The 13,660-nt window shown below is 41.6% G+C and overlaps 1 protein-coding gene across 1 annotated transcript in view; it reads left to right on the top strand.

Annotated features, from left to right (window-relative positions):
• MYO10 (myosin X) overlaps positions 1 to 13,660 on the top strand; it is a 168,751-nt gene that overhangs the window by 110,860 nt on the left and 44,231 nt on the right. The window contains exon 19 of the mRNA XM_075744836.1: positions 2,895 to 2,975. Within this exon, the coding sequence (XP_075600951.1) occupies positions 2,895 to 2,975 (81 nt within the window). The remainder of the gene's footprint in view (positions 1 to 2,894; positions 2,976 to 13,660) is intronic.

Below are 13,660 nucleotides of genomic sequence, written 5' to 3'. Positions count from 1 at the left end.
CTATGAAGTTAGTCTCTCTCATCCTGGTGTTTCTTTCTAATCTAAACCCAACCACGAAATCGCACAAAGCCTTACAGCAGTGCCTGTATGCTAAGAAAAATAAGTACTGGATAAACACCTCATTAAGGTGTTGCCTTGCTCTTTAACTTAAACTTTGGAAAGCGTTTTTATTAAACACCTTTTTATGAGGCTTTATAGCCTTCCCATCAAAAATGGCACCAAATTGAAATCTAGCATAAAGTCTATCTGCAAATTATTTAAAAGAGAAAGATTGGCACAAAACCTTTCCTAAATTGCATGAGTACAAGTCTGGATTAGTTGTCTTTCATTTTGTTTGAATTAATATACATTTGCACTATTCATTCATTTTTTTTTTTTTTAAAGAGAGCAGACTCAAACCCCTTGAGGGCAGATTTTATCCTAATAGACTATTGCTAAGTGTTGGACAGAACAGCAAGGAGTGTATGCTGGGGCACACAGAGTGTCTTTTATTAAAAAACACTGATCTTATATTCCCTGGACGGCTTGCTTTGTGCTACCATCGCTCGTCTCAGACAATACCCACTTCTTGTGGTGAGGTGGTATCATTTGCTAGCTCGCTGGGATCGCAGAAGGAGCTGTTTCCACTTCGTCATTTGTATCTGTGCAAAGTAGACCTTTAAGGTCTTACTGTATAAAATTTGTCCATATTTTTGCACCCACTTTGCAAGGTACAACATAATGTAGAGTTCCTTCTCTTCTCCATCAGGGCCCCTGGACAACATAAAACATGATAAAACACAAAATCAAAACATTGTTGCCTCTTCTCTAAAGCTGTAGTGAGTGACCGTTAACCAGCTGGGCTGCTTTTGCAAGAGGTTGACCTTCACATCATACTGTCCTCAAAGAATTAGGTTGGGTGATTTTGGCATGTTTTAAAGCCTTCCAGGGATTAGTCCATCTCATTTCAACTGAAGATAAGAACTTTGCCTTCACAGTTTTATTCTCATGATAGGTTAGTTAACCCTTCTTTTCTTTTGACAGCCTACCTAATGTGGTCCTGGGGGTGCACGCAGAATAGCTGAGGTTAGATACCATCTGTTTCAGCCTATTGCTTAAAGCAGGGCAAACTTCCGATTAGCTCGTCACCTGGCAGTGACTTAGAGGCATGCAGCACTGTGCAGAATCTGGCTGTCTGTTCCACAGATGAATGTGAAAATACGTTAAATCATTTTTGTTTAAACTGACCAACTTTTCCAATCTCTGTAAGTAGTAGCCTGAGAGAATTGGCTTAGTTGTCCACAGACGATGTAATGTTCACACAGGTTTGAAACAGATGAAACCTTTACTTTTTGAAGCTGTAAATATTTGTCTTTACATAAAAATATTTGTCTTTGTATCTTCTGGCTGTTTAATGTTTGCTGCCCCTGACTCCTGGTCTCTAGGCTGACAAAGGCAGACAAACCAAGAACTATCTATTATGTTCCCAGTCACTTCACCATTTGCTCCCCTTGCTCTGTACCGGCTCCTGTGCACAGCCACAGCTCTGCCCGTTGCCTTTATCACTTCCTATTTTATCATCAAGAAAGCCCATGGTTTGCAGATAAAAGCAAGAATTTGTTGTAACAGACTGCCATTGGCAGTTTCACTCCAAAACACATGGTAGGACACACAGTGCTGCTCCTTTAAAACATGAATTTTCTGTCTCCTTGGCAGCCTGCTCTGTATTCTCTCCTCTGCCTGGCACACAGTGCCACCTTCGAGGGGCAAAACACTATCATTGCTAGCTTTCTGGGTTCTTCAGAGCCTGGGCTCCCCTCCGAAACAGTTATTTCTATCTCTGCAAAGTAAATGCAAGACTTCAGTTTAAAATGGTTTATCATACTTAATGATATAGAATGAGGCAAGTTGGAATAAGATATGGAACGACAGCTCAGGCGGGAAAGGGGCGGATGTGTAATTAAAGTAATAATCATAAAAGGACTGAGGGATTTTTGTGATTTTTATCTCCAGGCTGAGGTTCAGACAACTGATAATCTAATGTGTATTGGGTCATTCAGAGTTCTAAAACTAGGGGAAAAAAACATGTTGGTTTTTTTTTAGCTGAACCTTATAATCTCTCTTTTTATTGTTAAATGCAATTAGCTATCATGTGAAATAACTGTGAAACTGCTTAATGCTGTTAGGATTATCTTTCAGTAAGATGTGTTTTCTTTGCCACTCTATCCTTTACTTATTTTTTGTTAATTTCAGGAAGGGGGATGTTTTAAATAAAACAATGTGTACTGTATTCTAAAGTAACTCTTTTTTCAGAAATTTTTAATATTTTTTTTCTTCCCTCTTGTTGACTTATATTTATTATTAGTGTCCTTTTAGCATGAAAGGGTGAGACTGCGCAGGAGAGAGGAACTCCCTGTGCACAAAATGCTTCTGATAGCAGGGAAAATGCAGATTGAGTGGGTATGGAGTGGCTGAAATGAAAAAAGAAAATCTGGTTTTGTGGGTATTTAAGTTTTACCTTAGACTCCTCATCCTTCCTTTTGATTTGCTCGAGTTTAGCAATTTGGGAATGTGGATCCTAAGTCTTAAGCAGTCATTCAAAAGTTCCCTGAAACAGCAATTTGGTGTTTCCTTATGAACAGTTTTCTTCATATCAATCTGTGTCTCTTGTTCACTCTAAAATGGTGATGACAGTTTTGATCACAAGGGCCAGTGGAAGAGACGAACGTGCATGTATTGATTCTGTACGTTCACAAGCAAGAGCTTACACGGTATGGTAATTTCTGCTGTATACCACTAGGTGTTGCAGTTAGATACTGTCCACAACGCCAAGCTGCAAGAGCTTGTGCCGGGGTACGTTGCTCGTACAAAAAGTCGGCTTGTGAAGTGTTGTCTTCTTTCTACCTGTGTTTTAGGAATCGCTTCATTCTTTAATGGCGACTCTGAGTTCTTCAAATCCTTTCTTTGTTCGGTGCATCAAACCCAACGTACAGAAGGTAAGATTTAAAATCACTTCTGTTTTTTCTATATGTCTCAGACCTATTCTGTTTATTTACTGCTGTGTGAAACAGAGGGTAGTGTTCTTCACTGACTTTGTTCTGTTACAGAATTATGTTTTTAAACCAGACTTGGAAACTAAGGCTTACTGTATCGATTTGTCTTTTGAGTCACAGATAATGAAAGGTAATGTCAAGACTTTTTTTAGATATGTTGGAGGGCTCTCTAGAAATGAAGCAGTAATGGCACAGTGATTGCTGAAGTTAATATTGTTAGCCTGGTCCTAATATTCTGGGGTTTTGCGCATCTGTTTCTGGCTTTATAGACCGTTATTCAGGTATGGTCTGCTTATGTCAAAAATGCAACAGGCAGAAGTGCTAATGAATCTGATTTATGGTTTTCACTTGGCAACTTAGAAATAACTTTGCTATAAATCCAGTTTTACATGTTACATTTTTCTGGGATGTCTGGTTAATCGGAACACTGACACATCAAACCTGGCAGATTTCATTGCAGGTTTTTGTGTTACCTGGATGGCATATCCTTGACATTACATGTTTTCAGTTGCTAACTGTTAACTCTGCTTTTGCACTCTTACTTGTGGTGTGTCAAATAACATGCAGATTGCGGTGGGCACCTTGGCAAGAGGGAGCAGCCTGGAAGCATATGTGTGCAGCGAGCCCCTGGTCACTGAAGGAGGGCAGTTTGGAAAAGCTTGTTTTCTTCCCTGCTCCCCTTTCTGCCCAGAAGCCCCATGACCCTTAGAAAGCTCACCTGCTGCCACTGGAGTATAAGAATTTCAGTAACTTACACGTTTTCCTTATTTGTCCTTTTGCATCCGAGTAAGGCTCATCTCCACAGTACTAAAGTCACAAGAATTTGCCATAGTTGATGCCAGAACCAGACACTTGTTGCGTTTCCACAGCAAAGAAAACACTGAGTTCCCACTCCCATGTTCCTTGTTGCTCTACCAGTCTTTTCCCACTAGAATGCTCCATCCCTGACAAATTTGGCATACACTACTGTATCGGCACATATATTTTACTATCATTAAAACAAAGTTCTCACAGAATTAGCAGCTGTGCAACCAAAAGGCACTTGAAACAGCCTCAGTCTCAGGAAATCACATCTAATTGCGGGAGTGCATGCAGGAACAGATTGGGAAATTCCTGCAGACAATCCCTTTCAAAGTATTTATAAAATGTTACTGAAATCTTACACAAAAAATATTTGTCCTTGTTTTCCATTTGCTTTAATTTGATTGCAAATTTGACTTGATTCAATGGCTTTACCAAATAAGAAATCCTATTTGAAGAACAAGACTACAGAAAAGGGTCACACAGATTACCTGGTGTTGCCGATTCAGTAGACTTCATGGAATATGAGAAGGAAAGCCATATGTAACACGTCGATTCTTTGCGCAGGGAAGTGTTCTCAAAATGCATTTTTGCGATTCACTGTTTTAGGATTTGTCTGCTGTGCACTGCTCTCTGTTCCCCCTCATATCTCACAGACAGTGATTTTTAGTGATGATCTTGTGGCGTTGTTGGTGTTGCTCCTTCTGCAACGGTGCAGGTACAGGAGCAGGCACATGAACAGCATTTGGCTCCTCTGTAGCTCAGCTGGATTCTGTGGATGCAGATGACGTTAAACATTTCATAGTTTGTCCTGTCATACAACATATTGCTTCTTTATACAAAGGAAAATAAAGTGAGTCAGTTTGCATAGCTGTGAACCAGCATGGCTCAGACACGTTAGCTGTGCATGGACTACCAGGGATTATCACGTACATGTGCAGGGTTGGATAGAAGCAGAACTGCTTGAAACGTTCAGATGAGCTACTGGAACAGAGAAACTGGAATTGAAAGAAAGTAAAAATCTTCAATAAGCGTTTTCCTCTGTGTTTTCTTTCCATAGTTTTTACTCTGCAGTGATGGTGATATGTCAGTCTTCAAGAAGTACTTAAACAGTACTTGCCAAATAACAAATGATGTGAAAGAAAGGGGCGTTTTAATTGCTTTTTTGAAATATGCAGCATTAAAGGAGAGCTGGCCCAGGGAGACTCAGCAAAGAGAGAGCGGAAGCTGTGTTATCGGGAGCAAAGCCTCTCAGGCTACTCATTGCTCCCTGGGTTGGGTACAAAGAGGTGACACACCTGTCGGCGAGCATCCTCTGTAGCTCTGGAGGGGAGGAGGTGGTGGTGCTCGAGAGCTGTTTTACTTTGGAAGTATGTTTGAATTCTGTAGGTGAATGAGGTTGAGCAGATGGAACACAAATTCAAGCCTTTGAAAAGCAGAACATGCAGCAGAGAGTACTTTCTCTTACAGACATTAAAGTGTATTCCTGTTGGATAAGGGATGTGATAATTTACAGCAATTATTTGATTTTTTAATTGATCAAAAGTTTAATTTTTAAATATGTTACAGTGGCAAGCAAAACCAATTCAGCATATGCAGTAAACCACTGAATATTTACATATCAAAGCAGGATCTACACTCATTAGTGCAATTTCCTAAAGGGAGCACACAGAGTACATGACCTTTCGTCACAAGACATCTCAACGAGCAGGCCTCAGACAGAAGAACAGAGGACCCATTAATCTTTGGGAGACCCCCAAACAATCAGTGTATCTGTTTTCACAGTTTCCAGCGTGTTCTGAACTAGCCATAATGTGGAAACTTTTCTACTTGGTATGCTTAATGAGTATTTTCTGCTAATGAAGGGTCTTTCTCCACAACTCCCCTTATCTTCCATGCAGCTTGCAGAACTACATATCATTTCATCCTTTTGAACTTTGACACATTTTCCTCTGTTTCTTGGTCTCATGTTTTTTCCCTGCTTCCTGTTCTATTTGATAATGATTCATCCCTGCAACCTTGCCTTTTCTGGTCTCCATCTATACTTTTTTGTACACCTTAAATTAAAAAAACGCCCAAACACCACCACCACCAAAAAACCTCAAGGAAAAAAACAAACAAAACTGACTGTCTTTTTAAAACAAGCTACAACCTTTGCTACAGCCATCAGCTGAATGTTTCTTCCAGCTTGCTGCTATTAATAAAGTTGCTAAGCCTTGATGCCACTCAGGAGACGGTTCAGGGTAGATTTAAGATCTGAACTTCCTATGCAGGCTGTTTGAGAGGCAGAAATTTTCCTGTTGGCCAGACGGAGCCAGCCTCAGTCAGATTGGCTCGAGTGCCTTCTCAAGTTCCCTTCTCCATTTAGGATTTTTCTTCAGAAAATGTATTGGCATGATCATAGCGAGTGGCATAATAGTGGCATCATTGTTGTGAGTGGCCCCCACCTCCCGCATCTGCGGGGCCTCGTCTGTGCTGGTCTCTTAAAGCCTCAGTTATTACAGCATGCTTCTGTAATTCCCTGTTCTTGAGACTTCATCAGGTTCAGACGCGGCTGTTCTCCTCCATGCACCTAGATAGGTACATGCACTTCTCTTTGGACAGATCTAAGTCCAGCTTGGTAGGAAACCTGTGTTGCTGTGTGCCACCTGAACAGGATTGCAGGGTCTGTACTCACCTCCCTGTCTGCCTATTTATTGTCTGTCTCGTTCCTCTGTTGCAGTGATGGTCTTGCCACTGGTAAGATAAAAGCTGCCTTCTCTGAACCTTGTGAGCTCTGAAGGGGCAATTCTGTTTCTCTGCAGGTTTTTTTAATATTAATTTTTTTAATCTTAAAATTTAATTAGGTAAGGTAAAGAAATGAGACAAAATTAATTCTGTATTGTAAACCTACTGCAGGGTAGGGGTTACAGGGAACAACAGAAAAAGTGAAACTAGTAATAACTTTGCAATTCAAAGGAAGACTGGTAGAAAAAGGTCTGTAATAAATTCTGTGAGGCTTACTGCTGCTTAGGAGTCCTGTCATGCTCCATATTCATTCTGGGAAAATTACTATCAAGGCAGTAAGATGCTAACATCGCTGCTGGGGACAGAGCCATTTAAAGGGATCAAGGTATGGCTATTGGCACCCACAGCGTAGTTTGAGGCATAGGTCATTCATTAATAGCCATGAGACACCCTGGAATAGCAAGCAGTATGTCCCCTAATACGAAATAAGATGCAAACCTATTTCGCTTGGCGTCTCAATTAAACTTGTGCTCTTAAAATAGCTCTGAATCATTACAAGTGTAAGTATAGCATGATACCAGCCTAAACACCAGTTAGAAGTACAGCTCAGGAACGCGGTATAAAGGAACAATGAGAGAACAACTTGGCCCCATCTGTGAGGATGATTGTATGCAGGGTGTGGAGCAGGTACAAGCTGAGTGAACACAGTGTGTGAACTGGTTGTCAAGCTGGAATTGCAATATTGTCATATTGAGGCTTGACTGTATGAATTACTGAGTTTGCCTTGTAGAGAGAGTCTTTTGCAGAAATATGGATAAGGACAGTGCAAGTCTAATGCCACTGCATTGAGAACAGCACTGACATAAAACGTTGGAAGATGCAGGGAGGGAGACTCTGAGCTTGAGGGATATGCTCCGATACCTTCAGCACAGGATTGCTAAGCATCTGGATAAAACTCTGCTTTCAAAAATCTTTATTTTAAAAAGTTATCCTAGTAAAGTGGTCCAGCTTCAAACTTCTATGCACATCCTACTGAAGTTACATACCAAGCATGTGCTTTATACACCAACCTCAGTCACTCAGCAGGCTCTGAGTCTCCTTACTGGGGAGTAGATGCCTTTGTGGGTTTTTAAAGATGCTGAGCCCAGCAGTTAAAAGTTAAAAAGTGTTAGGCCCTAAATGGAGGCGTCTATGGTTTACTCAGTTGCAGAGCCCTGGGGTAGCCCTTCTGCAGTGAAGCTGCAATGTTCTCTGGTGCTGGGAGCTAGCAGATCACAGGGTAAATTTGACTTGCTATCCATCAGAAAAAGGGAATAGAAAGCCTGTTCATCACGTTAATAGTTACTCTGTCATACTTTGGAAGTAAAGAGAATAGATTACATGGCCCAGGTACAGCTGCTGGGTATGTGCGGTGCTATCTGTAGAAAGTTAAGGTCTAGTAGTATTCATTTACAGCTGTAGAAGCAGCTCATATATTGCCTATTTAAAAAATCTCTCTTTAATCTCAGTTGTTCTCAATAAATACTTGTTTTAAGAAGGCTTTCTGGCTGCCAATTACTGCTGTCATTGCTTCTGGAGGAAGTAGAGCCACAGGCTCTGAGCAGAGATCGGGCTTGCTAGGGCAGCGTGGGTCAGGCTCAGGGAGCAGCTGTTCAGGCGCATCCTTTGGGAGGAGAGCCACCATTTCCAAACACATAGCGTGTTGGCCCCAACTCGCAGGCCAACAAGTGCATGGGGCCAAATACAAACTATTTAGCCTTTTAACTAGTTCATAAAGCTTTATTGTTCGTAATCAGGAAGGCACAGTCGTAAGATGTGGCATCATGCCCAGCCAACGCCGCTTAATTCAGCTACCTGGATCTTGTCGCCTTGGGTTTTGCAGAATTACATAGCTTCAAATCAAGACTTGTGGAGTATGTCCCAGCTGCATCATTCTCTGGCACATCACTTGAGTAATTAGGTCAGGCGCTAGAAGACTCCTTAGGTAAAAGTGATAAGGAGAGTGGGTGTGAGGAAAGCAATTGCTCCTGCTCGCAAAGTGCCGGCAGTAATGTTACGTGTGAATCTGAATCCCTGGCTGAAAGAACAAGATGATTCCTGCAAGGAGTTTCGTGCTGCACAGGCAGTGCTTGTCTTCTGTGTCGCCTCCAAAAGATCGCTCCCATCACTGCTGCGGTGCAGCGTGTTGGTGATGCTGCCCGGGAGCCACTGGGTTGTCCCTTTGTCCCCATCTCACAGCGTCGCTGCTTGCGGGGCTGAAGTAGGTCATTCCACTCTCCAGGCAATCACCCAGACAGGCATGTCCTTCTTCTTCATCAAGGTTTGTTGTTTACTAAGCAGGGCTGACTAGGCATCCCTTTGCTAAGTGTATTAGGGTTTGTCTTTCAGTGACTGTGGTATAAAGAGTTTAAAACTGAGGTGTCTAAGGCTGAGCTTAGAGAGCTGAGATGGGGTGCTGCCGGGGAGGGAGCAGACGCTGTGCTGTAAAGGTTGCATCAAACTCCAGGCAGTGCAGGCAAACAGATTTTTGCATGTTTTGCAGCACGTACGTGCACGGTTGCCAGGTTTCCTGGAAAGACCATTTGACAGGACTTTGTCCACGGGTGGTAGACCAGAATCATTTTTGGATCTGGGATAGTAACGGTGGCAGCGTGCTCTTGTGAGCAGGGTGGGGGGACGCATGGGGTGTAAATGCTACTTCAGGAGGGATATGGGAGGAAGTGGCCTGAAGGGCAAGGTACCAGAACCATTCTGGGGAAAGATATAATGCCTAGGGGTGGGGTATTTTTAAAATGCAACACTTGCTGTGTAGTTCAGTGTAATATTTAGAAGTGAGAAGAGTTTTGACTGCTGCAGCAATTGATCTGTCAGCAGGAGAGGGTCTTACCACCTCTAGCTGACTTCAAGCACTGCAGTAATTCGGCATTTTGTGCCACCTGTTGGATTTTTTGTGTTTTATGAATTCCTTCATATGTGATTGTGTGACATGGATGGGCATTTGTGGAACTGCAACTACTGATCTCAAGTCTGAAGTATTTGCTTTTTATAAATACCAAGCAAAGAACTTGGCTTTTCTTCCTTCTTGTGCACTCTACCAAGTATTTGAATTGCAAGCATTGTCATGCAAATGTATGCGCAGAAAAAGCGTGTACTTCATCAAGCTTTGGAAGTTTTCTTTTTTAACTACAACAAAAAAAAATCCCCCCCATCTCTAGATGGCAATTTACATTCAAATCCTGTTTGCTGTGTTCTCATGGTAACTACTCCAAGGGAATATGCACAGTCCATGATAAATAGACATCCAAAAGCATTGCTGGGGTACAGAGCATTGTTCTCTAGCAAAAACGTTAACATACGTAACTTGCTAAACTGCGTTTTAGGGGATTTTGTGCATTTTATCTATTAAGGTTTAGGAATTTGTTGGCTGTGAAATATATTTACATTCTTGATGCCTATAAGGTAAGATTAGTGTCCTGTTAGTCAGGAATATCTACAGCAATTGCTGTAGAGCCAGCCCTCGCTAGGCTTGACTTCCTTTGAGTAGCAGCAGGAATGAATTAAGCAAGTACAGCCAAAGATATCACATGAAAGACTTGAAATACCAGTGAGCTGAAGAAAGCTCTGTTCTGTGTGTGTGTGCATAGCTGCAACTGCTAAAGATTCAGTTTTTCACAATGGGCGAACGCTGAAGGGTGAAAAAGCCTTAAAAGGTAAGGGATTTAATTCATGCAGGTTTTTTAATAATTTTAGTCTTGCATACTTGGAGCAAGTGGTGGTCTTGTAGCAAAAGAAAAGAAAGTGCCTGCAGTTTGGCTGAGCAAGCTGGACTGGAAATGTTTCTGGGCTTGTATTTTCTTTTAAAGAGGGTAAATGCAAGCAGAATCAGGTTTACCAAAAAATGAGTGTATCTACTGGTCTAATCATATTTTTGAATGCCAGGAGAGCTTTGCTGCCAAGCAGTCTCCTTTAATAAATCACACTCCGTTTGAAAGTTAAAGGGGTGATTGTTCACAGAGCAGGGAAGAAGTCAGCAGAAGTAGAGCTGTGTGTGGAGAGGGGGGATGACCTGTGTTGTACTGATGGGCTGCTTTCAGGAGAAAGATCTTTTCTGGTTTTCAGCAGTCTATGGCGTAGATTCAGGAAAACCAGCTATGTAAAGTTTAGCACCGTAGTACTCCTGTAATTTATTAAGGCGTAAGGCATGGCTGTAGTTTTGCTTTGATTACATGATAAGAAAGCGACACTGGGGGTGAGTGTGTTCGGGGGTGGGGGGAGTCCAGCGAGATATCTGCAGCACCCAGAAGTCTAAACTAATTTTGTAGTTTTACTGGACAAACTTGATGGGGCACATTTGAGACAGTAATTTTTTCACCATAGAAATACAGGAAATGGAATATGCCTGAAAAAAAATTAAAATAATTGCAGTAGTAATGGAAAGGATACTATAGCAGCAGTATATTTTGACTTCATTTGCTGTGTCAACTCCTTCCTTCCACCCCTGATGAAATAAACCCCCCAACCCAGCAGGTAAAATAGCTCTGTTCTTCACCACGGATTGCCTTTGCTTCTGGGATCTGCATTTTGCTCCTTGCTTTCCCACTTAAAGAGCTTGCCTCTGCAAACATTAGAATTCAGCCACAGGGTAGAAAATTAGGGTAAAATTGCTTGAGAGAACCTGTTATGAAGGGAATGGGTTTGATCCTGCATCATTGAAGGCTATGGGAGTTTTATTCTGGTCTCAAGAAGAGCAACCCTAGATTTGCCTTGCAAATCTAGATGGAGGAGATACCATCTGATAAAGTGCCTATGGGACTGGGAAAGGGGGTTCTCATAACCTGTAGTTGTTCTTCTCTCACTGATGTTAAGATGTGTCCTTTTAAATCCCAAGTGGTAACAGTGGTGATAGGTCAAAATCATAGGTATTTTTGTTGTGTGGAACTTCAATGATACATATTCAGTATTTCTTTTGCTAAAACTGCTTAATCTCAAAAAGATAGTATTTGTTTTGTTTCTCATTTGTTGGCTTATTAAAAAAAAAAAGTGTATTTACAACCTGTAACATAAATGGAAGCATAACGACAATGATTTTTTCCAATACAGCTAGATTACTGATAGGAATTATCTGAAAGTTATAGTCCCAACTATTCGCAGATCTTTGTCAGAGCTAGCCTCAGAACACGAAATCCATGTCAAGAGCAGAAGGTAATGTTGTTTAAGAATAAATTTGGGTCAGTTGCTAAAGTTTTTTCTCTTCAACTGTATTTATTTGTTTACGTGTAGATATATGTGGCTTAATTTAGTCACAGGATGTGGCGAAGCAGCAAAGACTTCATGGGGGAAGACCTCATTATGATGAATTTGTAAGGACAAAGTACACTTCAGAACATCTGTCACCTTGTAAGATGAAACTTTAAACATGAAACATTTGCTGAAAGTGCATTAAAGCATCTTTGTTGTCTAACTTATGCTCAGAATTTAGTGATTCTGGTGGTTTTAGGCAGTTTATAAGCCTAAGAAGCAAGGCAGGTCCATTCCTAACACTGTCGTTATTTCATTGTTAGAGTTACAGAAGTTGAGGCTGTTGTTTTAGTTGTATGCAGTAGAATGTAGTAGGTGTAAAGTCTGTATTTCAGGACATCCGCTGAGTTGTAGCTGTGTGGCAGCAGTCAGCGTAAACTTAAGGAAGTTTTTGGCTGACGCACGATGAGGTTTGAGGTTACTGTTGTTGGTTTGTCTCCTCCAAGTTCCTGGTGTGCGTTCCCTGTTCAGGCAGCTGTTTCGCTGTTCATTCCCAAGCACAGGGTAAGCGTACGCTCTGGTCAGGTCTGTGAAGTTGCTGGTGAGCGAAGAAGCCCATTGCACTGTGTAAATCTATCAGGACACCAGGAAGTTTTTTGTTTTGGCTGCTACCTTGGATTGTCACACACACTTGTAAGCATTGCACAATGTTTAGTGTAGAAAAGGCAAGTTTGTCACCAAACTCAGTGCAATGTTATATTTCCACTGTTTACATGATGAGATCTATCGTGGCATTTTTGAAGCTTACTTTCTGAAGATCTAGACATCTCAAGCATTAAGTACGTAGTAAATAGGGGCTTTGGGGAGGGGGGGGGTCTCAAAATTTTAATAGTCAAGGAGAGATAAAGTAGATGGGTTGAGAGAAGACATCCACTTTCAGAAAGCCAGATAAATACCAAATTCTCTGTGATACTGGCTTTCTCAAAGGAATGACTGCCCCAGATTCAGCATGAAGAGGATGAGTACGTCCATCTGCAGCTTGCCAGCCACATCATTTGTGCATATTTAACTAAAAAGAAACAGTGTCCAGCCTCATTAATTAAGTGGTCTTTCAAAGAGAGAAATTATTGTTTTTGTTAAAAGTGGTTTAGCACTTAAATTAGCTTCAGAGAAGTTTTTAATGTAAGTAAAAAATTCACAAAGTCACATTTAGGAAAGCTGATCCTACCTTCAGGGTCTCTTTCTGGCTCTTAACGTTAAGGGCTATGTTTCGCTGTATATTTAAGCGAGCCTAGGAATTTTTCAGAGGACAAATGGCTGTTCAGCCATCCAAAATTGCCATTTCCCTCTGACCGCTGGCGTGCACAACCTGGCACGTTCTTAAGGGGCATGTGCATCTCATTGGCCTCAGTGAGTTCCAAGCACACGTCTAAAAGCTTTGCTTAACTTACTACTAGTTTTGTGCTGCTGTGGGTGTGCTGGCCAGCACATAACAGAGAACCTGGAGCCACGATGCCTCCTGTCACCCAGCTTTGAAGAGGAGTGAGGCATATGTACAGCTCCCTTACAGTTGTGTACCCAGCCTAAAGTTGTGAGTCGCCTGCGCAGAGGAGGAGGGAAGACTTCTTACATCTGTTGCTCCAATGGCCTGGAGTCCATGCTGCTGGACAGTCCTGGGAGAACGTGGAACTTTGACAGTGCTGGTATGTAAGCAGTGAAAATGCATCCAACCAATCATGCAGTCTCAACGGTTTGTTTTTATCACTATCAGAAAATATGGAAGATGGTTAGAAAAAATCTGCTTCTGGGCCAGGTAGAGCCATATTCTTATTTAAATGTGGCACAGCAGATTGTAAAACCGT

Source organism: Balearica regulorum, chromosome 2 (assembly GCF_011004875.1).
Source record: "Balearica regulorum gibbericeps isolate bBalReg1 chromosome 2, bBalReg1.pri, whole genome shotgun sequence".
Lineage (NCBI taxonomy): Eukaryota > Metazoa > Chordata > Aves > Gruiformes > Gruidae > Balearica > Balearica regulorum.
This window is presented reverse-complemented; position numbering and strand designations above follow the sequence as displayed.